Here is a 26,416-nt window from a genome sequence, read left to right as displayed (position 1 = left end):
ACTGGGTTTTTTAGAGGCTCCCTCCACCATGAATTTGCCCAAACTGGGCTGTTTAGAGGCTCCCTCCACCATGAATTGGTCCAAACTGGGCTGGTTAGAGGCTCCCTCCACCATGAATTGGTCCAAACTGGGCTGGTTAGAGGCTCCCTCCACCATGAATTTCCCAAAACTTGGCTGTTTAGAGGCTCCCTCCACCATTAATTGGTCCAAACTGGGCTGGTTAGAGGCTCCCTCCACCATGAATTTGCCCAAACTGGGCTGTTTAGAGGCTCCCTCCACCATGAATTTGCCCAAACTGGGCTGGTTAGAGGCTCCCTCCACCATGAATTGGTCCAAACTGGGCTGGTTAGAGGCTCCCTCCACCATGAATTTGCCCAAACTGGGCTGTTTAGAGGCTCCCTCCACCATGAATTTGCCCAAACTGGGCTGGTTAGAGGCTCCCTCCACCATGAATTGGTCCAAACTGGGCTGGTTAGAGGCTCCCTCCACCATGAATTTGCCCAAACTGGGCTGTTTAGAGGCTCCCTCCACCATGAATTTGCCCAAACTGGGCTGGTTAGAGGCTCCCTCCACCATGAATTGGTCCAAACGGGTTTTTAGAGGCTCCCTTCACCATGAATTGGTCCAAACTTGGCTGTTTAGAGGCTCCCTCCACCATGAATTGGTCCAAACTGGGGTGGTTAGAGGCTCCCTCCACCATGAATTTGCCCAAACTGGGCTGTTTAGAGGCTCCCTCCACCATGAATTGGTCCAAACTGGGTTTTTTAGAGGCTCCCTCCACCATTAATTGGTCCAAACTGGGCTGGTTAGAGGCTCCCTCCACCATGAATTGGTCCAAACTGGGGTGGTTAGAGGCTCCCTCCACCATTAATTGGTCCAAACTGGGCTGGTTAGAGGCTCCCTCCACCATTAATTGGTCCAAACTGGGCTGGTTAGAGGCTCCCTCCACCATGAATTTGCCCAAACTGGGCTGGTTAGAGGCTCCCTCCACCATGAATTGGTCCAAACTGGGGTTTTTAGAGGCTCCCTCCACCATGAATTGGTCCAAACTGGGGTTTTTAGAGTCTCCCTCCACCATGAATTGGTCCAAACTGGGGTTTTTAGAGGCTCCCTCCACCATGAATTTGCCCAAACTCTGCTGGTTAGAGGCTCAATCCACCCTGATTTTCAAAACAAATGTTGGTGCCAACCTCAACTTACTACAAGGGCCAAATTCACTGCTGGTGACAAGCTCTCCTCACTGCAAGTGCCAAATACACATGTTTCAAGGTGTTTTCCTACTGTCAGAGAGGTGGTATTGAGTGTGTAAAGTGTGTAGTTGTTAGGCTGTGATGTTGGGGTAATAGAGGGTCTTTGGTGTGTTAGATGCCCCCAGACATGCTTCCCCTGCTGTCCCAGTGTCATTCCAGAGGTGTTGGCATCATTTCCTGGGGTGTCATAGTGGACTTGGTGACCCTCCAGACACGGATTTGGGTTTCCCCCTTAACGAGTATCTGTTCCCCATAGACTATAATGGGGTTCGAAACCCGTTCGAACACACGAACATTGAGCGGCTGTTCGAATCGAATTTCGAACCTCGAACATTTTAGTGTTCGCTCATCTCTAATTAAGATTAATAGGGGTGCCCAAACTTTTTCATAGGACTGTATATTATGCATGATATTTATCTATATTCTCACCTGCCTTGTATATTTCTCTGGTGTTGTGTTGTCCGGATCATGTTCTTTACCATCTGCTGTCATTTTATGATATATGACTAAATAAATATTTTGTATTTTACCTATTACTGTTCAATTATTTATGGCCACATATCTTTGGTTGTTGTGGTTTCTTATTATAGTGGTCTTGGTGAGACATGATGTGTCTTCTCTATGCTAATAAAATCTTTTACTTAAATGAGTTTTTTTGTCCCTTTTTATACCTACGGAGGCTAAAGATAATAAAGATATGACCTGGGAACCAGCAGAGAGCCTCCATTTGGGTCCCTGATGACCCTGACCTTTGGCCTGCACAGGAACATGTCAGCCAATCAGTGGTTGAGAAGCGATACTCTGAGCAGAGCACCAATGCACCCAAATAGAGAGTATTTCTTGAGAGTATTACCACTATCTCCAATAAATATCATCCTATAAACTTGTATAGAGAAGTAACATGACCATGTGCATGATGCTTTAATCATGAATGAGTTTGGAAATAATAATAATAATAATAATTAATAATAATAATAATAACCATAGTATTGAAGAAAAAGAATGAATTAGATTTTTCCTCCACTAGAAACAATGATATTTTCCAAGCAGACCTGGTGATACACATATACGGCATTGAAATGTTCCATTTGAGAATGCTCAACTTGTATTATCTCAGTGCCATATGGTCCAGTACATTAACCCTAGCCCAGCAATGACTTGTCTCACGTCATGAATTTGTAATGAATCGGCAATTACAATAATAATTAACATAAAATTGATTGACAATAACATTAATATAATTGCAGCGACCATACCTTTATGTCTTGCCAAGTATCGTCCAAGCAATATAATTGAACATAATGTGACAAAAACGACTACCGCTACTATCCCTCCTATAAGAGCGTGGTCAGTTGCTGCTGGACCAGGATATGCATTAGGATCTGTAATGCAAATATAGTGGGATGGCATTAGTAAATGAAAGACATAAAAACATGATAGCAATATCAAAAAGTGAATACAAGTAGAAAAGAACCAATCCATCCAGAGGTGTTAGTATAAGGGATGCAGTTCTGGTGTTTTAGGATAGACCATTAACGTTAGATCCAATTCTTCACACATCCACCAATCCACTGTCTGAAGGGGCTGTGGGTCCCTAAGAAGAGTTGCAGCCTATTGGTTTTTCTTGCACACTCACTTTCAGAATGTGGTTCATTGGGACATCGGATAACATAATTCTAGGCAATACCACGCTCTAACACCCCATAGGAAATAGACAATAGCACCCTTCAAATTTGGTTTCTTGCTGGACCATTAAGCCTAAGATGATTTTCTGGTGGACTAGTCTGATATTGTCTGTGTTTCCTTAGTAGCAACTGTGCTGGGTATTACAGCTTTGTCTCAATCACTTTTTTTTTTTCTAAATGTAGATTGTGAGCCCCACATAGAGCTCACAATGTACATTTTTCCCTATCAGTATGGCTTTTTTGGAATATGGGATGGAAATCCATGCAAACACGGGGAGAACATACAAAATCCTTGCAGATGGTTTTTGCCCTTGGAGGATTTGAACACCAGGACTCCAGTGCTGCAGTGCTAACAACTGAGCCACTGCGTGACCTCGTTCTCAATCACTTTAATAGCACTACTATACAGATGTGTATTCCCTTATCTCTTGGTCGAATATGTCTGGATATATGTGCCATGAAATGAGCAGTTTTCTCTATATGAGAATACAAAACGATTAGGGTTGAGCGATTGGGAAAGATCGGATTCTGAACGGCGATCAAGTAAATTTCACAATCGTGATCGGAATTATGATCCCGATCTTCTCCACCAGGATCGAAGTCAGAGGTTATATCAAGATCGGCTCAACCCCAAAAGTGACCCATAGAGAAGTATTGACTAGGGTTGAATGATCGGGATCGGAAAAGATCGGATTCTGATCGGCAATCAAGCAAATTTCTCGATCGGGATTGGCTGGAAATTGATTGGAAATCAGATTTTAAAATCGATCCTGAAATCTCAAGATTGGCTCAACCCTAAAAATGATATAATAACACAAAATAATATGCTATCAGGAACATGTCTATGTGCTGCTACCAAGTGGTTGTGTTGTTCCTTGCAGTCTTCCGGGACTTTTGTTAACATGTCATGATAATGAATAAGTTTCAAGGGAATTTTTAGTCCTCACAGGGGTTTTCCAATGAATATAGTCATATTTAAATTTGTAGACAATAAAAAGTAAAACATTTTTTTGCAAATGTAAAAAAATTTTAATTCTTCAAAGTTTTTTTTTTTTTTATCTCTATGAGATTATTTTCTCATACATGTAGTGTCCTTGAATGATAACTAGAGTTGATTTGAAAAGTATTCAAAATATATTTACAAATACCGAGCTCCCATAGGAATGAATGGAAGCGGGCGAACAGCAAGGGGTTAAGCGCCATGCCGGCCATGCGCCGGCCGCTTCCATTCATACCTATAGAGCGAGGCATTCGAAACTACAGTTTTGAATACTATTTGCTCATCTCTACTGATAACCTGTCCACAATAAGGAAAGCATGACTTTTTTCTGACAAGTTCTAGAAGGTTCCTGTATTCTTGGTCATATCCATTGGCAACCAATCAAAACAACATATGTCACCATTAAAATGATTAGAGAAAATCTTTAAAACGCTACAAAATTTTTATTTATTTAAAGTTTAAATATACAAATTTACATATGGCTATATTCATGGAAAACCGTCTTTAACCAACTAGAGGTAAATTAAGAGTGGATACATCTGTATATACAGCGTATGAGCACTGATAACAATGAAGAGCCTGCAATAGCTCCTTCAAAGAGCAGAATCCTCCTAGATCAGTGACTAGACATGACCCAAGCATGTTCAATGGCAGCTCAAAGTCATGGGAGGATGATGCAGAGAAAATATAATAAAACAGGACAAGTGTTTGTCGTACAGTCTAACTGTATTAACTGGATAGCCGCTTTTTAGCCAACACTAAACCACATACAACTCTATACCCTTAGGTTAACAATGCTGGTTAATAACCTGAAAAACCTTGCACAGCTGCCCTAGTCCAGTATTTCAATTGGATATTCTGATCCTCGCTAGTTTAGTGAAAAATAAAAGGAATTGAGAATTAGAGATCAGATATCACTGGCAGAACACTGTCTGAATAATACATAATTTATACCGCTTTTTCTCTGTGGGAAATCCCTAACATATCCTCATCATTTCTCTGCGATTTCCTGCAGTACTTTCTCTGCTTTTTAAAACAGAAGCTGCTGACACCACATCACCACTATACATATATATATATATATATATATATATATATATATATATATATATATATATACACACACACATATAACAAGTGTCACCTAATGGTCTAGCATAATGACATCCGAGCATCATATATATCATTATATGCACAGGTATTTTAAATTTACATTGCAATGGCAGATGTACATGGAGTCCATGGAGTAAATGTCAAGATGAATATTGAGCAGATGGATCTGAGCAGATTAAAGGGGCTGTGCCCATAAGTGTGAAATGGCTGGTGGTCTGACCATTTGGTCCCCAGCAATCAGAAGATTGGTGAACCGAAAATCTCCTTGTGAATGGAGCACCAGTGCGCTTGCATGACCAGCACTCTATTCCCTCCTATGGGGTCGCAGAGATGTCATTCTCCAACATCGACCATAGCCCTGTAGGAAAGAGCAAAGCAATGGCCACTCCATTCACAAAGAGGTTTTATGGGAACATTTGGTCCTCCGGTCTCCTGATTGTTGGGGAAGCTGGTGGTTCGATCTGTAGGAATCTGACACTTCTCCCCTATCCTATGGATAGAAAATAAGTGTCCTTAACTGTACCTTTAATATATAGTGTTGGGAGAAAATGGGAAAGGTGAAAAGATTCAGTATAATGTGTATTTTATTCATTTGCATCTGTGTTATATCTATGCTTAGGGGGTCAAGTGGGCGTTCATGGACAGTTACCTCTGAAAGTGAATTTATACAGTGGAAACTGTCAATCACTGATTAACCCCACCCACTGGACTCCTAAGCAAATAAAGAGCAGTTATACAAATGAATACATGTCAGGTTATACATTTAACCTATTTAACATGTATTTTTTTAATGTACACAGTACCCATCTGAAGCAGAACTGCAGGGTGAAAATGAGGATGCAGCAGCCTGAACCATGGGGGCTATGTCACATTATATCAGACTGCGACCCTGTATGCACTTTAGCTAACCTGTAGTTAAAGCTTAACTAAAAATCAGTCTGAATGTGGTGCTGAAAAAATAAATAACAAGATATCAACTTCTGTAGGAACGGACTTTTTTTTTTTGTATCGAGTACCACAACTAGATATCTCATATGTTCCAGATTCCATCTCAAAATCAGCTCCAAATTCCATCTGGAATCTGTTTTCAATGGAAAGCAGCGTTCAAAGCAGAGTTTCTGCAAGAAGCACAAGGATTCCACCTCAAATACCTAGAGATGAGCAAAGAGCTGGCGAAATGGAATTTGATCTGAATTTTAGAAAATATTCAATTTGCATCAAATCGAGATTTCCTTCCACATCATGGTAATGAATCACACAACTCTGTTAGGGGCTTTTAACTACTTTGATGCTGCGGTCAAACATGACCACAGCATCCAAGGGGTTCCACCATGCTACATGACCCCCTCAGAACCCCCCATTGTGATTAAAAACAAACAAACTGATACTTACCTGTCCTGAGAGTGGATGCTGAGCCCAGGACAGGTGAATATAAGTAATTTTTACATTTTTAATCACTACGGCACCCCTGAAAACATCGTAGGGGGCCGAACGGAATCCCAATATATAATAAAACCCCTGAGATGCTGCGGTCAAACAGGTTCTATGTGCGCATCATGCTTCCACGTGGTTTGTGGGAAGTCCTTTCCGGCAGTGCCGTAATATTAGGGTAGATGTCTGGAAGGGGTTAATACGATTGGTTGCAAATTAATTCAGATACAATCGAATAGTATAGGAAAATTTGGCGAAACTGCCAAATCAAATTTTTCTAAATTTTGCTCATCTCTACTCATAACTTTCATCCTTGTGAGACTAGTTGCACTCTCTTCATTGATTAAGTTAAAGAAAAAAATCCTAAACACTTTTTGCAATAAGGAATCTATCTATAAATGTCTTACATTCCTAAGTATTGTTCTGTTACTTTATGCTAAACCTCTCCCCACCCCCCTCTCCCAATATATATCATTGACCACACTTTACTTAAAGTGAGTTTCAGGCTTGACTTTTTGACAAAAGTCTCTTCCTCCGGGCACACAGTTTTACCTGCCGCATTTACTTCTTAGCAACTATATTAGCCAATTTATCATAAGGAAGAAATTTAGCAGCATAAAAGACCAGATAGGTTTAGAACTCGAGAATCTATGGCTTTCCTTGACATTTGTGATTTATTGTACACTCTGTTCCAATTTGAACCACGAGGCCCTCACGGTAGTGCATTATCTTGCATAGAACACATACTGTATCGGAATTAGATCTGCTATGCTTTGCAGACCACCAAATTCTATTAGTATCTATTGATCTGTAGGATACATCAAGGCGTATAAAAAAAATTCCACTCCGTCTGTTATCATTCCAGGAGACATGTTCATACTTATCAGCATAGAAAGAATTTTTACACTATTTTTGTGTCGCATATTGTTTCCAGATTAAAAAAGAAAGAGAGAAAGAAGCAACGGAGGAAATACAAAAAAAAGTTCAAAACTGCTGACAAGAAAATGCATTATATTGATCTAGTAGCGGAAGACTTGGAATGCAGTGGCTTTGCCTTAGTCTCATCCATTTTGTGTGAAATTCAGTCTAATAAATGTGCAAGGGAAAGAGGGAAGCTTTTATGCTTGGGCGTACTTAGTGTTAGACAAATTACAGGATGTGCGCTGTGTTTCTAGCAATCTTTTGATGTCAGATGATTCTTTGAATTATCTGTTCTATTGAAATAAAGTAAGTGACAAACTCTTCTGCATATGGTTCAATTCTCAAACACTGGCAAAGTTTAGACTTTTTCGGGGGAAAAAATGACTATGCAAAGGAAAAAGATCAAGACGGGAAAAAAAAAGAAAAACTATATGACCATTATAGTATAATATAAGGTGCATTCATACGATGTCTTTTGGCACGTAATGTGCCACGTAGATGCCGTGGGATCTTTTGCGGGCCATATACGCTCCTATTGTTTTCAATGGGAGCCGGTACCGTATACGCGGCGCTATTTTGCGGCTGTGATTTTGCGGCGGCTGCAAAATAGCACCGCGTATACGATCGACGCTCCCATTGACATCAATGGGAGCGTATACGGCCTGCAAAAGCTCCCGTGCCGTCTACGTGCCACATTACGTGCCAAAATACATTGTGTGAACCCGGCCTAAGAGTATTGAATGATAGCATGCAATGCATATCAGAGCTGTGGCGGCAAAATGGACCCAGAGTGGAAGTTGGTCCGGGCAGAGCATATGTGTACAGTACTTTTAATAGGGGATGGACAGCAGGGACAACTAAGTAGGGTTTTTTTACTGACACTTGGTAAAGGAGGAACAACAATTTTTGAACTAGTCAATATGCCGCAACCCAGTGGAGGAGACTGGAGGATGGGAGAAGTAGTGGTGTAGGCTGTGCCACCTGCTTGGCTGAGCACACTCTACATACACCCCAATCCCACTCCAGGGCCGGACAAGTCGAGGGGGTCTCGCAGTTCTACCAGGTGGTAGTTAAAGTAGTAGTATTTCCCCGGGCCACTTCCAGTTGGAGAGGAGTCCTCTCCTCTCTGAGCCGGTATGGTGGTGTTCAGAAGGGCCCTGATGGTGAATAAAGCATGACTCAGGAGTCCAGATGAGCAGTGAAAATCAGGTAACTGTTTATTAATTTAGATGAACGACAAACCAGCAGCTTGCAGATGGGGGTAGGATAGTGAAGGGGGAATAACAAAGGGACAGATGCAACCAATGGCATATAACATAAAGGACGGAACATACCAACATAACCTGGAGACACAACAAACAAACACAAAAATAGCAGCACTCCAGGATGCTGCAAATAGAATTACAAACTGATAAAGTATATATTGCTCACTACCGGTCTGATACAAAGAAAGTCTCCCTCTTCTTCAGGAGAGACCCAAAACAATGCTACCATGAATTCTACCACTAGCTTAACCCAACCATCTGCCCATGGGTTTCCGATACACCATTGCACACTCTCCCCATCTTGAAAAGAGAGAGAGAGAGAAAGAGAGAGCTGTCAATCATTCAGTGTGGGTGGAAAAGTACAACTTGTTGCTTTTTGGCCATTATAACAGCAATAAACATCCATTCTTATTTAACATTTAGGTGGATGATTCTCCAGGACTGGTAAACTATGAAAATGGTCGTGTCTGCCGTTTTGACAAATGTGAAATCAATGATAAAATCTTATTTGCATTGTATATGTATTAACACGTTGATCTGATCCTGGCCTACTGACATTATATAAACCAGTTACCGGTTCCCCATCCTATTGATCTCATGCCTTCATTTCGAGGCAGCTATGTCAGCAGGTATTTCAGGAACATCTCTGGCTAATGTTACGCTAATGGCAAGTAAAGTGCTGAAGATCACTAACACTTTCTAATTAGGTTTGGTACGACTTCCATAAGCTTACATTGCAATATTGCATGCTATGATTCCTGAAATACGGCTGTTAGCATGCAGAGTGATACCTGTCCACATAAGGAGTCTACCATCTCTCTCAAGCATATGCATCTATTACCGCAGTATTACAGGGCACAACAGACCTTTGTTAGGTATGTCAATTTTGTAGATTTTTTGTATAGAAAAACAACTTTTAAGTAATATGCAAATTAGGCCCCCAGCTCACTTAGACCCCTACCATCTTATTTCTGCATCACTCCCTGCAATGAGAGTTGATCCAGCCACCACTATGACATGGCACATTCTACCTAAGCAGCAAGATCATTACTCCCAGGGCAACATCAACATTGTTTTTCTCCAAATCTACAAAAGTGACATATTGACATAACTAGCCAGTTATTGAATGACACAACTCCCAACTTCAAGGCATTAAAGGGATTCTATCTTTAGAATCACTTTTTCAGTTAATATTAGTATGCTTGTGTAAGTGGCCACAGTAAAATGGCCAAACATACATGGCTGAAGTCCGATGGCAGAGCCGACTGCGCATGCCCGGAATTTAGAGCCCAAACGCAGGCTTAGCTGGAAGAAGACTAAACGAAGGACGCAGTGGAAAGACGCGGCTGTAGAAGATGGAAGTGTCACTGGAGAGTCTTTAAGCAGCACAGGGGACATCTCCAGTGCTGTTTGAGTATAGGTAGAATGCCCCTGTACTGTCTGGAGACTCATTTGCATACTGGGAAAACCTGGGATATCAATGGAACGCAGCACGGAGAAGAAATATAAAGGTAGGGGACAAATAGCCTTTCTTAAGGCTATTCCAATTTGATATGAACTGAAAAACGGATTCTAAAGCTAGATCCCTTTAATAAAGATTCCACAAAATGGCACCTTGAGTAACATGATATGTCAGTGATATGTTACAATGTGAAGACCTTTGGATGGCATAAGATTTCAGTCTGGCTATAGTGACATTCAGCCCATAGTCAGGGTATGATATAAATTTATGCAAAAGTTCCCCATCTGGGACCACCTAATGATTAGAGATGAGCGAGTAGTGTTCGATCGAATACTACGGTATTCGAAATACTTGTACTCGATCGAACACTACTAGCTGTTCGAAGTTTAAGGTTCGATGCAGAACCAGCGTTGATTGGCAGAATGCTATACATTCTGCCAATCAACGCTGGTTCTTCTCTTACCTTTAGAAGTCTTCTCCGTGCAGCGTCCCTGCGGCGTCTTCTGGCTGGAATTCACTCTGCGTAGACATCCGGCCTAGGCAGAGCCGACTGCGCATGCGCGGGCATGCCCTCGCATGCACAGTCGGCTTTGCTCAGGCGTCAGGCTGGGCAGAGTTGACCGCGCATGCGCAGTCGGCTCTGCCTAGGCCCCGATGCCTAGGCAGAGTGAATTCCAGCTGGAAGACACCGCGGGGGTGCTGTGCCGGGAGAAGACTTCAAGGGGAATCCAGTCCGACCGTCACTCGTGGACTTGGTAAATATGATTTTATCGAATTTTGCCTACTCCTGAAACAAGCATTTCCCCCCATAGACTATAATGGGGTTTGAAATCCGTTCGAACAGCCGAACAGTGAGCGGCTGTTCGAATTGGATTTCGAACCTTGGACATTTTGTTCGCTCATCTCTAGTTACAACGTGAACTTTATGCCAAAGTTCCCCATCTGGAACCACCTAATGATAGAAAGATGGTCCTCTGACCTCTGTGTTGTCTTCTGATGACAGATGGAAGTAGGTAAGGAATGGAAGAAGAGTTGTTTTATTCTTTAAAGTCCACAGAAACGTCCCAACAAACTTAAGTCTCTTTATAGGGTCTCTTTTTCACCAGAAATGTAATATTAACAAGTGATTGATATTCTTAGGGATTCCACTACATTATTGTCTCATGCAAGGAGCAAGAAGGGAAAGCAAACAAGGATAAAATGTGAGCTAGTATAAGCCAACATTGGAAAGGTTTCCATGTCTATGTGACCACTGTACATCATACTAGACGGGGATTCTTTACTGTAAGAGCATTGCAACGTGGAGCTCAGTCACAATATCTCGTGATGGTGTCCTAAGATGGGGCTATTCATTTTCACCTTAAAGGGTTTTTTCAATGGTACTATGTAACTATACAGCATGCATCACCTATGACAAACCTAACATACTTTTATACCACTTCACTTGAATATTTTACATATTGAGATACTCAAATGCAATTTTTTTTTACATTGTCCATTGTATTTAACCCAGTTTTAATATTTCATGTTTATAGCATGCCAAACAATCGCCAGCAAGTTTTTATAGCTCCAAGTTTATGAATAGCCCTCATTTTATACCTAAACCGAGCCTAATAAAATGACTCTTATTCATGGTCATTTAGGCACTTTATAATTTACAGTAGAAATAAATGCAGGGGCAATTTCCATTGACTGTAGTTGTGTTATAATAGCCGTAGTAAAACTTTATGCCGTATTAAACATCTCAGATAGCGCTAATGGAAAAGACTGCGAATTGTGAAAATCTCCCTATTTTCATATGTTAGATTTTCAGGATTTTACTTTTAAATTTATGGAAAAGGATAAAATAAAATATTGCATGAAAGTATCAATCAAAGCAGAGATGGCTCCCAAACTGCGTCGTAAAAAGTGAAAAATGCATTTCTCGTACCTAAATGAACTTATTTATGATAAAATTCTCATTTTCGTCCCTAGAAATCCTTTAACTTTCCATGCCTACTAGTTGCTCGTCATTTTTATGTCATGTGCCGCTCTGCTTTTTTTCTGTTGTGTATTTTTTCATCTCCTTAAGGGTGCAAGGTACTCATGTTGTAAAACGGGTCATTTACTTTATGTTGCTGTCTGGGACTCAAGAGTTGTACGCAATTGTATGTTTTCTGGCACGCAGTTCAAGTGAAGGCACTTTCCTTCTAAAGGTAGAGGACTGATGGTAATTGTCAAATTTTGAGTGGGGGAGTGAGATCGGCAATTTATTGATGGCTTGCCAGACTTGCTTGTCATTTCTTTGAGGTTTCTTATGTTCGCAGCTTTATATTAAAGCACTTCGGAGGACAATGAAAATTTTACGGAAAAAAAAAAAAGAGTGCAACAAGCTCAGAAGCTAAATAGAAGCATAAAGCATACAAGACCTCCAAGAGTCTAAGCTAACCTGCACTTATTAACAGGTACTTAAGTAGGTATAACTATCAATAAAAGGACAAATCAAGCTCCAGTCACCATTTATATTAACAGTATATCAATTCTGAATGATATTCCTATCATGCCCCAGGATGACAGATATGGAGTTATGGAGCTTTGTATGGTTTGTGGAGAAGTTAGCTCAGTAGAAGAAGTGGTACGGACTCAAACAGTCAAGATAAGGATATTAAATATGCAGAAAACTGGTTTATGTTGAAAATAAATAAAATAAACAAAATATAAAACCTGCTCGTCTGAGCAAATAACTAAACGGAATTGATAACCTTATTATACGTGTGGTTTACTTCCTGCCACACAAACAAAATAGGAGCAATATAGTCTCACCGGACTCAGGGTTACAGTACAGATCCATACACCTCCTTTCACTACATGGATGTTCACTGGATTGCAGAATCTGCAGCCTTTTCTGGCCCAGTAATGAGCCCAGGATCTACACCTGGGCTGAGGTCTACTCCAGATCCACCCTGGACCACACATATGTTAGAAACCTGGGGCTGATATATCTGGACTCCAGCACTCTGCCTGGCACCTTCTCTCAGGTTGTATATGTTTAACATGTTCGTAGGACAGTTTGGGTGCTATTACAGTATGTATGCAGGGTTTGGTTTAACTATATGGGTACTGGGTACTGGGTACTGGATGGTCGTGAATTTTGTAATTTCTAAAATAAACCCCGATATACTTTCCCCTAACAGTTTTTTAAGCCTCAAATACAAAATAACTTTTTTTAAGTAAATGTTTGTTGTAAGTGAATACAAGAAACTACTTAATAAATCATATCAAAGAATATTGATTCTTTCCCCATTTATCAGGCTGAAGTACTTCTAACATAGAAGTCTATAGAATGGAGAAGGGGTGGAGAAAGCCTCAGGCTGTTACACTTTGTAATTAACCCTTTTGTCTCTAGTATATCTTGTAAGACAATGAACTATAACTATAAGGGCAACTATAACCTATAAGGGGAATAGGTTACTTCTTATCTGGCAGCACCTTCCTCCTCCTTCCCCCTCCTCTCTCCATAGACTACTATGTGTGAGGCTGTATTCTGTTAGAGACAATGAAAAATCAGCACAATATGTGGAGAGGAAAGCAGTATTCTTTATTAAGATATTTTACACCGCTTCTTATACTCACATATACTACTCATTTTTGCCAAGTTGTTCTGTAATTGGAGCTATGCTCTAAGTAAATTTTTCAATATTATGCAATATAAAGAATCTTAAAGTTTAGTTTTGTCCTAATGTAACACAACCCTGTGAGGATCACAGTGGGAAACTGAAAAACATTGTGCATGTCTATTTTATTTTAAGTTTACCCAACTACTTGTATCACTTCTACTTCTACTACTTCTACCAACAATTTAATGAATTTTCTAATAAAATTTTAAAATTTTCATTCTTTAAAAAACAAAAAAAATATTAGATTTATTTTAGTATAATCCTTAACAGTAGAACCGAAAAGCAACCTGCTGTCACTTAGATTTAGAATGAAACATTTTTGTTATCGTTGACAATGACTTCATGCCACGCGTTTGAGGAGGTGGAATTTGTGAATAGACAACAGCCCGGGTGGTTGTGAATGAGAAGTTTTATTAGAATTATGAACTCATTTAATTCCTAATTAAACTCCCACAAGAAATTGCAAATTACAATCTTCAATTTAGTTCCCAGCAGAAATGCTAAAATACCACATACCTATTCCTGTCGTAATCAAATGTCATGGGATATTGTCTCAAGGACTTTCCAAATTTTTTAAAGTCCTTCCAATTTTTTTTTTTTTTTTTTTTTTTTTAAATAAAGGATATAACACCCCTGGTTAGAGGGACCTGCCCAGGTTTCTGACATTTCCTTTGCTACCAGGTGGCAAGAACCTGGGCAGGACTGTATAGAGGAATGAATGTTCACAAACAAGAGTGTAAGGAAATGACTAAAGGGTCATGGAAAGAGGAAGTAGGGAGGAATAGACATCAGACACTATTGTCATAGGTTGCAGAACCAGCACTATAATCCTCTATGAACTTTGCTATTGGATTCCTTGAGTTAGGCCAGGCCAGGCCAGCCCCCCAACCCCCCCCCCCCCCCCGCAGTGCTTTAAAAGTCATGTTAAATTTGGCAACATCTGTAGATAAATTCTGAAACAACATGGAAGAAGATTGATAGATAGATAGATAGATAGATAGATAGATAGATAGATAGATAGACACCTGTGCTCTCCGTTCACTTAATGACCTAACACTTACATCCTCTATTTTCAGAACTTCCCACGCTCGTATACAAGACTTCTCCCGAATGCTCTGGAATGCTCTATCGTGTTACAATCAGATTAACTCCCAATTTCTACAGCATCAAGTGCAAACTAAAGACACATCTTTTCAGACAAGCCTATCACAATTCCTAATGTAGCCCTTCCACTCCATAATTAGAATACACTAGCTGGTACCTGCGACTTCGTCTGCGGTGATTGTAGAAGTGGGTAGATACAGGCGCGGGTAAGGTTTTCGTACTATGTATAAGGTATGGGATATGAAATGTAACTTTGTATCTTGTTTTTGCTGTAATTCAGACAATACATGAGACTTTTGTGTTGAAGTTAATTTGTATTAAAAGAACCTTAAAGAGAACCTCCTGGAGTATCGTTAAGGTGAGGGGCAGTGGTAAAGTATATGTATATGAGATTGTGTGGGGTTAGGGGCGAGGCTGTAGAGGGCAATATGAATTTTGTGGCTTGCTATGGTCCAAAGTGTGTGAGATTGCAGAGATGGTGGTGTGAGTTTGGGTTTTTTGGGAGTCCTGGCACAAACGTATGTGCGCTATTGTGACGAAAAGTAGCCTATTGTTTAATCGGGTGTATTAACTATGTTTGTGGAAAATTTCAGCCAAATCGGTGGAGCGGTTTTTCCGTGATTGAGGAACAAACATCCGAACATGCAAACATCCAAACACACAAACACACAAACCCACAAACTCACAAACTTTCACATTTATAATATTAATAGGATAAAATGAACCCTCCTCTGTTCCCGCTCCCACATTACCTCACATGATATGATGTCATTTGAGACTGATTTTATACATCCAGGCACCATCTGCACATTAAAGGACACCACTAGTGATGGCTCATACAGTTTGTTGTGTAATGACCGTATCCTCTATTACAAAATTGTCTGACCTCTGTATAAGCAATGCCGCCCCTGCTACCTCTTGTGTCACCCCCTCTACCTCATAGATTGTAAGCTCCTGTGAGCAGGGTCCTCAGTCCTATTGTGTGAAGTGACTATTTCTGTTTAATGTATCTTTTTGTATGTACATTTTATCCTATAAATTCTACAGTGCTGCAGAATATGTTGGCGTCATATAAATAAAATGTATTATTATTATTATTTCAATATTAGATAGATAGATAGATAGATAGATAGATAGATAGATAGATATTGGATGGATGGATAGATATGAAATAGATAAATAGATAGATGCTCTGCATTATACAGTATATACAGTGTTGTATATTATAAAATATATTACATCCATATCATTATAATATTTTAATATGAAATTTTTTTTATTATCCATATCTCATTCTTGACTAGTTTCTGGTTGCAAATGGTCTATATAAGGAGAGAAAAAGACTACAATATATTTGAATTTCTCTAAGGCAACTACATTTTACATCTGAACTGAAAAAGTAATTTCCTTTATTCCCTGCAGAGAGCAATAAGGCCCTGAATCAAGGGTCCAATGTAAGTACTAACTCAAGTCTCAAATTAAATAAATGTGATAAAAGCTTTCATCTGGCTGTTGATCAAATGTGCAAAGGCACTGATTTCGACAGACATATTACAATGCATCTCTTGTATGACTCCCTAATGCAGACTCATCAATTGCCTCCATTCGGGATTTCTTGACTAAGGCAGACAGAAATGTTACTCACTTCTTAAGTGCTGCCCACTGGGGGAATATGAGATATGTTCTAATCTGGAGATTGTTAAGCTTGTCATTAGGAAATAATGGAACCATGTTTATTTTACAAAATGACAGCTGTACTGAAACTATTTGAAGACGGATTCAATTTTTACAGCCATCTGAGTCATTTTCAGTTATTTTGATAAGGACTAAGTATCATTGTCGAGAAACTTTGAGGAAATTCAAACTTTTATTGTATTTCAATTACGGTTATTCATGTGACTATGGGAATGTATACTATATACGGTAGAGACAGCAATGTGGTAGCATACATACGTATAAAATGTATCAAGTCAAAAAGTTGTGTTGATTATTCTATTTGTATCGGTATACCCAAAAATTTTATTCAAAGAATAAATTAATATATAATATAATATATATATATATAATAATATATCATTTTTGGGTTGAGCCAATCTTGAGATTTCAGGATCGATTTTAAAATTTGATTTCCGATCATTTTCTAGCCGATCCCGATCTGGAAATTTTCTTGATTGCCAATCGGGATCTGATCTTTCCTGATTGCTCAACCCTAGTCAATGTTTCTCTATGGAAAAAGTAAATTTTAGGGTTGAGCCAATCTTGATATTTCAAAATCTGATTTTGGATCATTTTCCAGCAAATCCCGATCGTGAAATTTGCTCGATCGCCCATCGGTATCCGATCTTTTCTTGATCGCTCAACACTAATGAAGAAAAATTACTCTACGTATCTGATGGTGGACTATGGTAGATACAACTCTTGATTTTTATTTGTGAAGGCAGAATCAGGATCACTTTTGGGTGGAGTCGGAAATAAGTTATCAATATATTTTATTTATTTTATTATATTTATTTTATTTTATTATATTTTATTTATTTTATTATATTATAGTATATTTAATAAAAGTTTTATATATATACATATATATATATATATATATATATATATATATATATATATATATATATATACACACACAGTATAAAGCCACTAATAGTTGGCAGCGTATAAGCTTTTATATATAAATAGCTGCCAATCAATCAGGTTTCTATCAATAAAGTTCAGAAGACTATTATATAAAGCTTGATGTTCCAAATTTATTTTTACAAACACATATAGTAAAGAAAACTAAAGTTTTACTACTGTCAGGTCTCCGAGCACAAAGACATGGCAAAGCTCTGTGCCAGTTTTTTAGCACAAGCCAAGTCATACAATTCGGTGTAAGCCATACTTGTGACATTTCTTTAATGTCATTAAAAGGGAATGGGATTAAGTAGGAGATGGCAGTGCCAGCAACTTTCCGACAAATTTAATAATAGTAACAATAGACAGCAAATTATAGTACAAATCCAGGTCACTCATTCTGTTTCTAGGACAGGCCAATTTTCCCTACATTTATTAGAAGGTATTCACTCCAATAAACTCGAGATTAGAACTGGCATATGAAATTCTAGCCTTAATAAATCTTCCCCTAGAATTGGTACAACTGCACAATGTTCTTATAGGTCTGCATTAAGGACCTGGCCATATTATGTGAATTACCATATGATGTCTCCATGGTCCATGGGGTTTTGTATTCTCCACTATGTGCAATACTTCTTACAGAAAATAACTCCTTAATATGAAATTAAAGCCATATGTAGGTAGAGTTTGGGTGCCTGTGGGTCACTATGGGCACCATGTTACAGAATTGTACCATATGAGCCCATAACGCACTCATATACATGAGTCACATCAGACCGACATGGGTCAACATATTAGGAGAACCTCTTAGAAACATCACATTAAAATATGGGATGAAGGTTGGAAGTGTCCTCTAAATTTCTGGGAAGGACGCACACTTGAAATATCTTATTCCATTGAGGTCACAAAGTTTCTAGGTTGTTTTGTGTGTTCCTTTCTGTCTTTTTTATAGTTCCATCAAGTCTTTTTTATTTTTTTTGCATAGGACAAGTTGTATTTTTTGGCATTATTTTTCCATATAATGTATTGCTGATTCTTAAAACGTAATTAATATTATTTTAAGACCCCCATAAGGAGTTTGAACATGTGAGCATGTGATACACTATCCTGCAAATACGGTATTCGAAATACTCGTACTCGATCGAGTACCACTCACTGTTCGAATGTAAAAGTTCGATGCAGAACCAGCATTGATTGGCCGAATGCTATACAGTCGGCCAATCAATGCTGGTTCTTCTCCTACCTTTAGAAGTCTTCTCCGTGCAGCTTCCCCGCGGCGTCTTCCGGCTCTTCATTCACTCTGCCAGGCATCGGGCCTGGGCAGAGCCGACTGCGCATGTCCGCTTATAGTGCAGACATGCACAGTCGGCTCTGCCCAGGCCCGATACCTGGCAGAGTGAATGAAGAGCCAGAAGAGCCGGAAGATGCCGCGGGGACGCTGCAAGGAGAAGACTTCTCGGAGGATCCAGCCCGACCCTCACTCGTGGACTTGGTAAGTGTAATTTGATCGAACGTTGCCTACCCCTGAAACGAGCATTTTCCCCCCATAGACTATAATAGGGTTCAATATTCGATTCGAGTAGTCGAATATTGAGGGGCTACTCGAAACGAATATCGAACCTCGAACATTTTACTGTTCGCTCATCTCTAATTATGACGGTTGGTTGAACGCTAGCAAACTCCATAAAATCTGTAAATTTTTTTAACATTTTTATGGCACAAACATATTTACAAATTAAAGGGTTTATGTTAAGACAAAAATTAGGAATTACATGTTGATAAGTTGCCCAACTAGAGGAACAAGGGCCCTGCTCACAAAAACTTACAATCTGGTAGGAAAAAGGGGTGGAACAAAGGTAAAGCAGGTCCTGGCGCTTTCCGCATGAGTCATGCATATAGGAAGGTAGATTGTGAACTACTTTTCTGTCCACATGTTCTGTGCAGAGATCTCGCGGAAAGCACATGGACCCCATTATAGTCTATGGGGTCCATGTGCTTTCACTGCACACCGCTTGCCAATGCGTTCGGTAGCCCGCTCAGAGCGTCCTCAGGCGGACTCCCCCCAACAGATTACCAACGCACATGTGAATAAGTAAATAAATAATATCTTCTCTTTTGACAAGAAAGAAGGAAATGTTAGAGATAGCCTAACAATGCATCTTCCAATTTTTTCTTGTTAACTATCTAAAAAAATCTAATTACAGTAATTGACACGGGAAGAAGAACATAAGATTTTATTATTTATGACCTTGTTTGGTGAACTCTTCAAATTTTACAGATAAAATGAAATCTCCTTAAATGAGAACATAATAAATATAACAAATATGAAATATCTTGTTGTGTAAAAGCTCAAATCAAAAACTTGTTTCTGCCAATTTTATGTTGGTTTTTTTTCACAATAATAACACATATCAAACAAATCAACACAAATTATAGAACTGTTATATAATCAAATCACGTATCAAGCCAAAAGCTGTGAGCCAAGATATCCTGCTATAACAGTGTAACAGTATACTACTGTGCAAGTAATGTGAGACTAAACATTGTATCAGAAGACGTACTGAAAATATATCTCCAATTATATAACAACTTTTCATAAATAGTACTTTTTAGAGATGAGCGAGTAGTGTTCGATCGAGTAGGTGTTCGATTGAATACTACGGATACTCATACTCGATCGAACACGACTAGCTGTTCGAAGTTTAAGGTTCGATGCAGAACCAGCGTTGATTGGCAGAATGCTATACATTGCCAATCAACGCTGGTTCTTCTCTTACCTTTAGAAGTCTTCTCCGTGCAGCGTCCCCGTGGTGTCTTCCGGCTGGAATTCACTCTGCCTAGGCATCTGGCCTAGGCAGAGCTGACTGCGCATGCGCGGGCATGCCATCACATGCGCAGTCGGCTCTGCTCAGGCATCGGGCCGGACAGAGCCGACCGCGCAAGTGCAGTCGGCTCTGCCTAGGCCCCGATGCCTAGGCAGAGTGAATTCCAGCCAGAAGACACCACGGGGGCTCTGCGCCGGAAGAAGACTTCAAGGAGAATCCAGCCCGACCGTCACTTGTGGACTTGGCAAGTATAATTTTATAGAATTTTGCGTACCCCTGAAACAAGCATTTCCCCCCATAGACTATAATGGGGTTCGAAATCCGTTCGAACAGTTGAACAGTGTGCGGCTGTTCGAATCGGATTTCGAACCTCGGACATTTTAGTGTTCGCTCATCTCTAGTACTTTTCTCTCCACATGTTTCATGTGAAAACCAAGCGGAAACCACACGAACTCCATTATAGTCTATGGGATCCACGGGTTCCTAAAGGTAACCGATTCTCAATGCGTATACCGTAGGTTTCCATTCAGGTGGTCTCCAAGCGGACTCCCCAAACGGAAACCCAAATGCAGATGTGAATAGGGCCTAATATATCTATTATTAAAGAAAAATCCTTCTTTCTCCAACTATTAAGATGCTATCTTCCCCTCCCTATCACGCTTTACTATGAATACAACAGGCATCGTCACAGGAGACACATAAAATTCTAGCATCAGTAAAAGGTAAAAGTATAAAATACAGATTTTTTTTGGACCAAATGTTTTCAGGAATTTTCTCGTGTGCACCTTTCCCCAAATTTTGCTACGATGCAAATAACAAGCGCTGGATCGCTTCATATAGACATATAGCATAAACAAATCCAGATAGAATTTAGCAAAATAATGTATTTTTTTCAAAGCTGATCATCTTTAACTCTTTGCTCAGGATACATCAGGGTCAATTTATTTGCACCGATCATTTTTTTTTTTTTTTTTTGCATTGGGGAAAGTTGACCCCAAATTATTAATAGGATCCAATACATGATGGAAGGTCCCGTGTACCAGAAATAAACTCTATGCCATTCAGGGACTGTCGTACATTTGTGATATAAGTCATGCCAACTACTAAGTTGGCATAGTTGTGACAGTTCAAACCCATTCATTGACTTTCTGATGGATGACTGATATAAGGTGTTTCATCTGACATCAATCTAATACGTACGGCATTTTATACTCAGGGCTCCCATCATATACTTAGGAAACACAATGCAGGTATTATATTTGTTATTCTTTTGTTAATTCTAGAAATTTGATCTACATTAGTTAATGAGTAGAGATGAGCGAACACTAAAATGTTCGAGGTTCGAAATTCGATTCGAACAGCCGCTCAATGTTCGTGTGTTCGAACGGGTTTCGAACCCCATTATAGTCTATGGGGAACAGATACTCGTTAAGGGGGAAACCCAAATCCGTGTCTGGAGGGTCACCAAGTCCACTATGACACCCCAGGAAATGATGCCAACACCTCTGGAATGACACTGGGACAGCAGGGGAAGCATGTCTGGGGGCATCTAACACACCAAAGACCCTCTATTACCCCAACATCACAGCCTAACAACTACACACTTTACACACTCAATACCACCTCTCTGACAGTAGGAAAACACCTTGAAACATGTGTATTTGGCACTTGCAGTGAGGAGAGCTTGTCACCAGCAGTGAATTTGGCCCTTGTAGTAAGTTGAGGTTGGCACCAACATTTGTTTTGAAAATCAGGGTGGATTGAGCCTCTAACCAGCAGAGTTTGGGCAAATTCATGGTGGAGGGAGCCTCTAAACACCCCAGTTTGGGCAAATTCATGGTGGAGGGAGCCTCTAAAAACCCCAGTTTGGACCAATTCATGGTGGAGGGAGCCTCTAACCAGCCCAGTGTGGGCAAATTCATGGTGGAGGGAGCCTCTAAAAAACCCAGTTTGGACCAATTCATGGTGGAGGGAGCCTCTAACCAGCCCAGTTTGGGCAAATTCATGGTGGAGGGAGCCTCTAAAAAACCCAGTTTGGACCAATTCATGGTGGAGGGAGCCTCTAACCAGCCCAGTTTGGGCAAATTCATGGTGGAGGGAGCCTCTAAAAAACCCAGTTTGGACCAATTCATGGTGGAGGGAGCCTCTAACCAGCCCAGTTTGGGCAAATTCATGGTGGAGGGAGCCTCTAAACAGCCCAGTTTGGGCAAATTCATGGTGGAGGGAGCCTCTAAACAGCCCAGTTTGGGCAAATTCATGGTGGAGGGAGCCTCTAACCAGCCCAGTTTGGACCAATTAATGGTGGAGGGAGCCTCTAACCAGCCCAGTTTGGGCAAATTCATGGTGGAGGGAGCCTCTAAACAGCCCAGTTTGGACCAATTCATGGTGGAGGGAGCCTCTAAAAAACCCAGTTTGGACCAATTCATGGTGGAGGGAGCCTCTAAACAGCCCAGTTTGGGCAAATTCATGGTGGAGGGAGTCTCTAACCAGCCCAGTTTGGACCAATTCATGGTGGAGGGAGCCTCTAACCAGCCCAGTTTGGGCAAATTCATGGTGGAGGGAGCCTCTAAACAGCCCAGTTTGGACCAATTCATGGTGGAGGGAGCCTCTAAAAAACCCAGTTTGGACCAATTCATGGTGGAGGGAGCCTCTAAACAGCCCAGTTTGGGCAAATTCATGGTGGAGGGAGCCTCTAACCAGCCCAGTTTGGACCAATTCATGGTGGAGGGAGCCTCTAAACAGCCAAGTTTTGGGAAATTCATGGTGGAGGGAGCCTCTAACCAGCCCAGTTTGGACCAATTCATGGTGGAGGGAGCCTCTAAACAGCCCAGTTTGGGCAAATTCATGGTGGAGGGAGCCTCTAAAAAACCCAGTTTGGACCAATTCATGGTGGAGGGAGCCTCTAACCAGCCCAGTTTGGACCAATTAATGGTGGAGGGAGCCTCTAAACAGCCAAGTTTGGACCAATTCATGGTGGAGGGAGCCTCTAAAAACTCCAGTTTGGACCAATTCATGGTGGAGGGAGCCTCTAACCAGCCCAGTTTGGGCAAATTCATGGTGGAGGGAGCCTCTAACCAGCCCAGTTTGGACCAATTAATGGTGGAGGGAGCCTCTAAACAGTCAAGTTTGGACCAATTCATGGTGGAGGGAGCCTCTAAAAACCCCAGTTTGGACCAATTCATGGTGGAGGGAGCCTCTAACCAGCCCAGTTTGGGCAAATTCATGGTGGAGGGAGCCTCTAAACAGCCCAGTTTGGGCACATTCATGGTGGAGGGAGCCTCTAACCAGCCCAGTTTGGACCAATTAATGGTGGAGGGAGCATCTAAACAGCCCAGTTTGGACCAATTCATGGTGGAGGGAGCCTCTAAAAACCCCAGTTTGGACCAATTCATGGTGGAGGGAGCCTCTAAAAAACCCAGTTTGGACCGATTCATGGTGGAGGGAGCCTCTAACCAGCCCAGTTTGGACCAATTAATGGTGGAGGGAGCCTCTAAACAGCCAAGTTTGGACCAATTCATGGTGGAGGGAGCCTCTAAAACCCCCAGTTTGGACCAATTCATGGTGGAGGGAGCTTTCAACCAGCCCAGTTTGGGCAAATTCATGGTGGAGGGAGCCTCTAAACAGCCCAGTTTGGACCAATTCATGGTGGAGGGAGCCTCTAACCAGCCCAGTTTGGGCAAATTCATGGTGGAGGGAGCCTCAAAAAAACCCAGTTTGGACCAATTCATGGTGGAGGGAGCCTCTAACCAGCCCAGTTTGGGCAAATTCATGGTGGAGGGAGCCTCTAAACAGCCCAGTTTGGGCAAATTCATGGTGGAGGGAGCCTCTAAACAGCCCAGTTTGGACCAATTAATGGTGGAGGGAGCCTCTAACCAGCCCAGTTTGGGCAAATTCATGGTGGAGGGAGCCTCTAAAAAGCCCAGTTTGGACCAATTCATGGTGGAGGGAGCCTCTAAAAAACCCAGTTTGGACCAATTCATGGTGGAGGGAGCCTCTAACCAGCCCAGTTTGGGCAAATTCATGGTGGAGGGAGCCTCTAACCAGCCCAGTTTGGACCAATTCATGGTGGAGGGAGCCTCTAACCAGCCCAGTTTGGGCAAATTCATGGTGGAGGGAGCCTCTAAACAGCCCAGTTTGGACCAATTCATGGTGGAGGGAGCCTCTAAAAAACCCAGTTTGGACCAATTCATGGTGGAGGGAGCCTCTAAACAGCCCAGTTTGGGCAAATTCATGGTGGAGGGAGCCTCTAACCAGCCCAGTTTGGACCAATTCATGGTGGAGGGAGCCTCTAAACAGCCAAGTTTTGGGAAATTCATGGTGGAGGGAGCCTCTAACCAGCCCAGTTTGGACCAATTCATGGTGGAGGGAGCCTCTAACCAGCCCAGTTTGGGCAAATTCATGGTGGAGGGAGCCTCTAAAAAACCCAGTTTGGACCAATTCATGGTGGAGGGAGCCTCTAAAAAACCCAGTTTGGACCAATTCATGGTGGAGGGAGCCTCTAAACAGCCCAGTTTGGGCAAATTCATGGTGGAGGGAGCCTCTAACCAGCCCAGTTTGGACCAATTCATGGTGGAGGGAGCCTCTAACCAGCCCAGTTTGGGCAAATTCATGGTGGAGGGAGCCTCTAAACAGCCCAGTTTGGACCAATTCATGGTGGAGGGAGCCTCTAAACAGCCAAGTTTGGGCAAATTCATGGTGGAGGGAGCCTCTAAACAGCCCAGTTTGGGCAAATTCATGGTGGAGGGAGCCTCTAACCAGCCCAGTTTGGACCAATTCATGGTGGAGGGAGCCTCTAAACAGCCCAGTTTGGGCAAATTCATGGTGGAGGGAGCCTCTAACCAGCCCAGTTTGGACCAATTCATGGTGGAGGGAGCCTCTAACCAGCCCAGTTTGGACCAATTCATGGTGGAGGGAGCCTCTAAACAGCCCAGTTTGGGCAAATTCATGGTGGAGGGAGCCTCTAACCAGCCCAGTTTGGACCAATTCATGGTGGAGGGAGCCTCTAAAAAACCCAGTTTGGACCAATTCATGGTGGAGGGAGCCTCTAAACAGCCCAGTTTGGGCAAATTCATGGTGGAGGGAGCCTCTAACCAGCCCAGTTTGGGCAAATTCATGGTGGAGGGAGCCTCTAAACAGCCCAGTTTGGACCAATTCATGGTGGAGGGAGCCTCTAAAAAACCCAGTTTGGACCAATTCATGGTGGAGGGAGCCTCTAAACAGCCCAGTTTGGGCAAATTCATGGTGGAGGGAGCCTCTAACCAGCCCAGTTTGGACCAATTCATGGTGGAGGGAGCCTCTAAACAGCCAAGTTTTGGGAAATTCATGGTGGAGGGAGCCTCTAACCAGCCCAGTTTGGACCAATTCATGGTGGAGGGAGCCTCTAAACAGCCCAGTTTGGGCAAATTCATGGTGGAGGGAGCCTCTAACCAGCCCAGTTTGGACCAATTAATGGTGGAGGGAGCCGCTAAACAGCCCAGTTTGGGCAAATTCATGGTGGAGGGAGCCTCTAAACAGCCCAGTTTGGACCAATTCATGGTGGAGGGAGCCTCTAAAAAACCCAGTTTGGACCAATTCATGGTGGAGGGAGCCTCTAAACAGCCCAGTTTGGGCAAATTCATGGTGGAGGGAGCCTCTAAACAGCCCAGTTTGGGCAAATTCATGGTGGAGGGAGCCTCTAACCAGCCCAGTTTGGACCAATTCATGGTGGAGGGAGCCTCTAAACAGCCAAGTTTGGACCAATTCATGGTGGAGGGAGCCTCTAAAAACCCCAGTTTGGACCAATTCATGGTGGAGGGAGCCTCTAACCAGCCCAGTTTGGGCAAATTCATGGTGGAGGGAGCCTCTAAACAGCCCAGTTTGGGCAAATTTATGGTGGAGGGAGCCTCTAACCAGCCCAGTTTGGACCAATTAATGGTGGAGGGAGCCGCTAAACAGCCCAGTTTGGGCAAATTCATGGTGGAGGGAGCCTCTAAACAGCCCAGTTTGGACCAATTCATGGTGGAGGGAGCCTCTAAAAAACCCAGTTTGGACCAATTCATGGTGGAGGGAGCCTCTAAACAGCCCAGTTTGGGCAAATTCATGG

The 26,416-nt window shown here is 41.7% G+C and overlaps 1 protein-coding gene across 3 annotated transcripts in view; it reads right to left on the bottom strand.

Annotated features, from left to right (window-relative positions):
• Positions 1-26,416, bottom strand: part of CADM2 (cell adhesion molecule 2) — a 1,317,105-nt gene that overhangs the window by 23,086 nt on the left and 1,267,603 nt on the right. For all 3 annotated transcript variants that reach the window (XM_075263548.1, XM_075263549.1, XM_075263550.1), the window contains one exon: positions 2,507-2,632. In XM_075263548.1, the coding sequence (XP_075119649.1) occupies positions 2,507-2,632 (126 nt within the window). The remainder of the gene's footprint in view (positions 1-2,506; positions 2,633-26,416) is intronic.

The sequence above is a fragment of the Leptodactylus fuscus genome, chromosome 2 (assembly GCF_031893055.1).
Source record: "Leptodactylus fuscus isolate aLepFus1 chromosome 2, aLepFus1.hap2, whole genome shotgun sequence".
Lineage (NCBI taxonomy): Eukaryota > Metazoa > Chordata > Amphibia > Anura > Leptodactylidae > Leptodactylus > Leptodactylus fuscus.
Note: the sequence above shows the minus strand (reverse complement) of the source record. Positions and strands in the feature narration are given on the sequence as shown.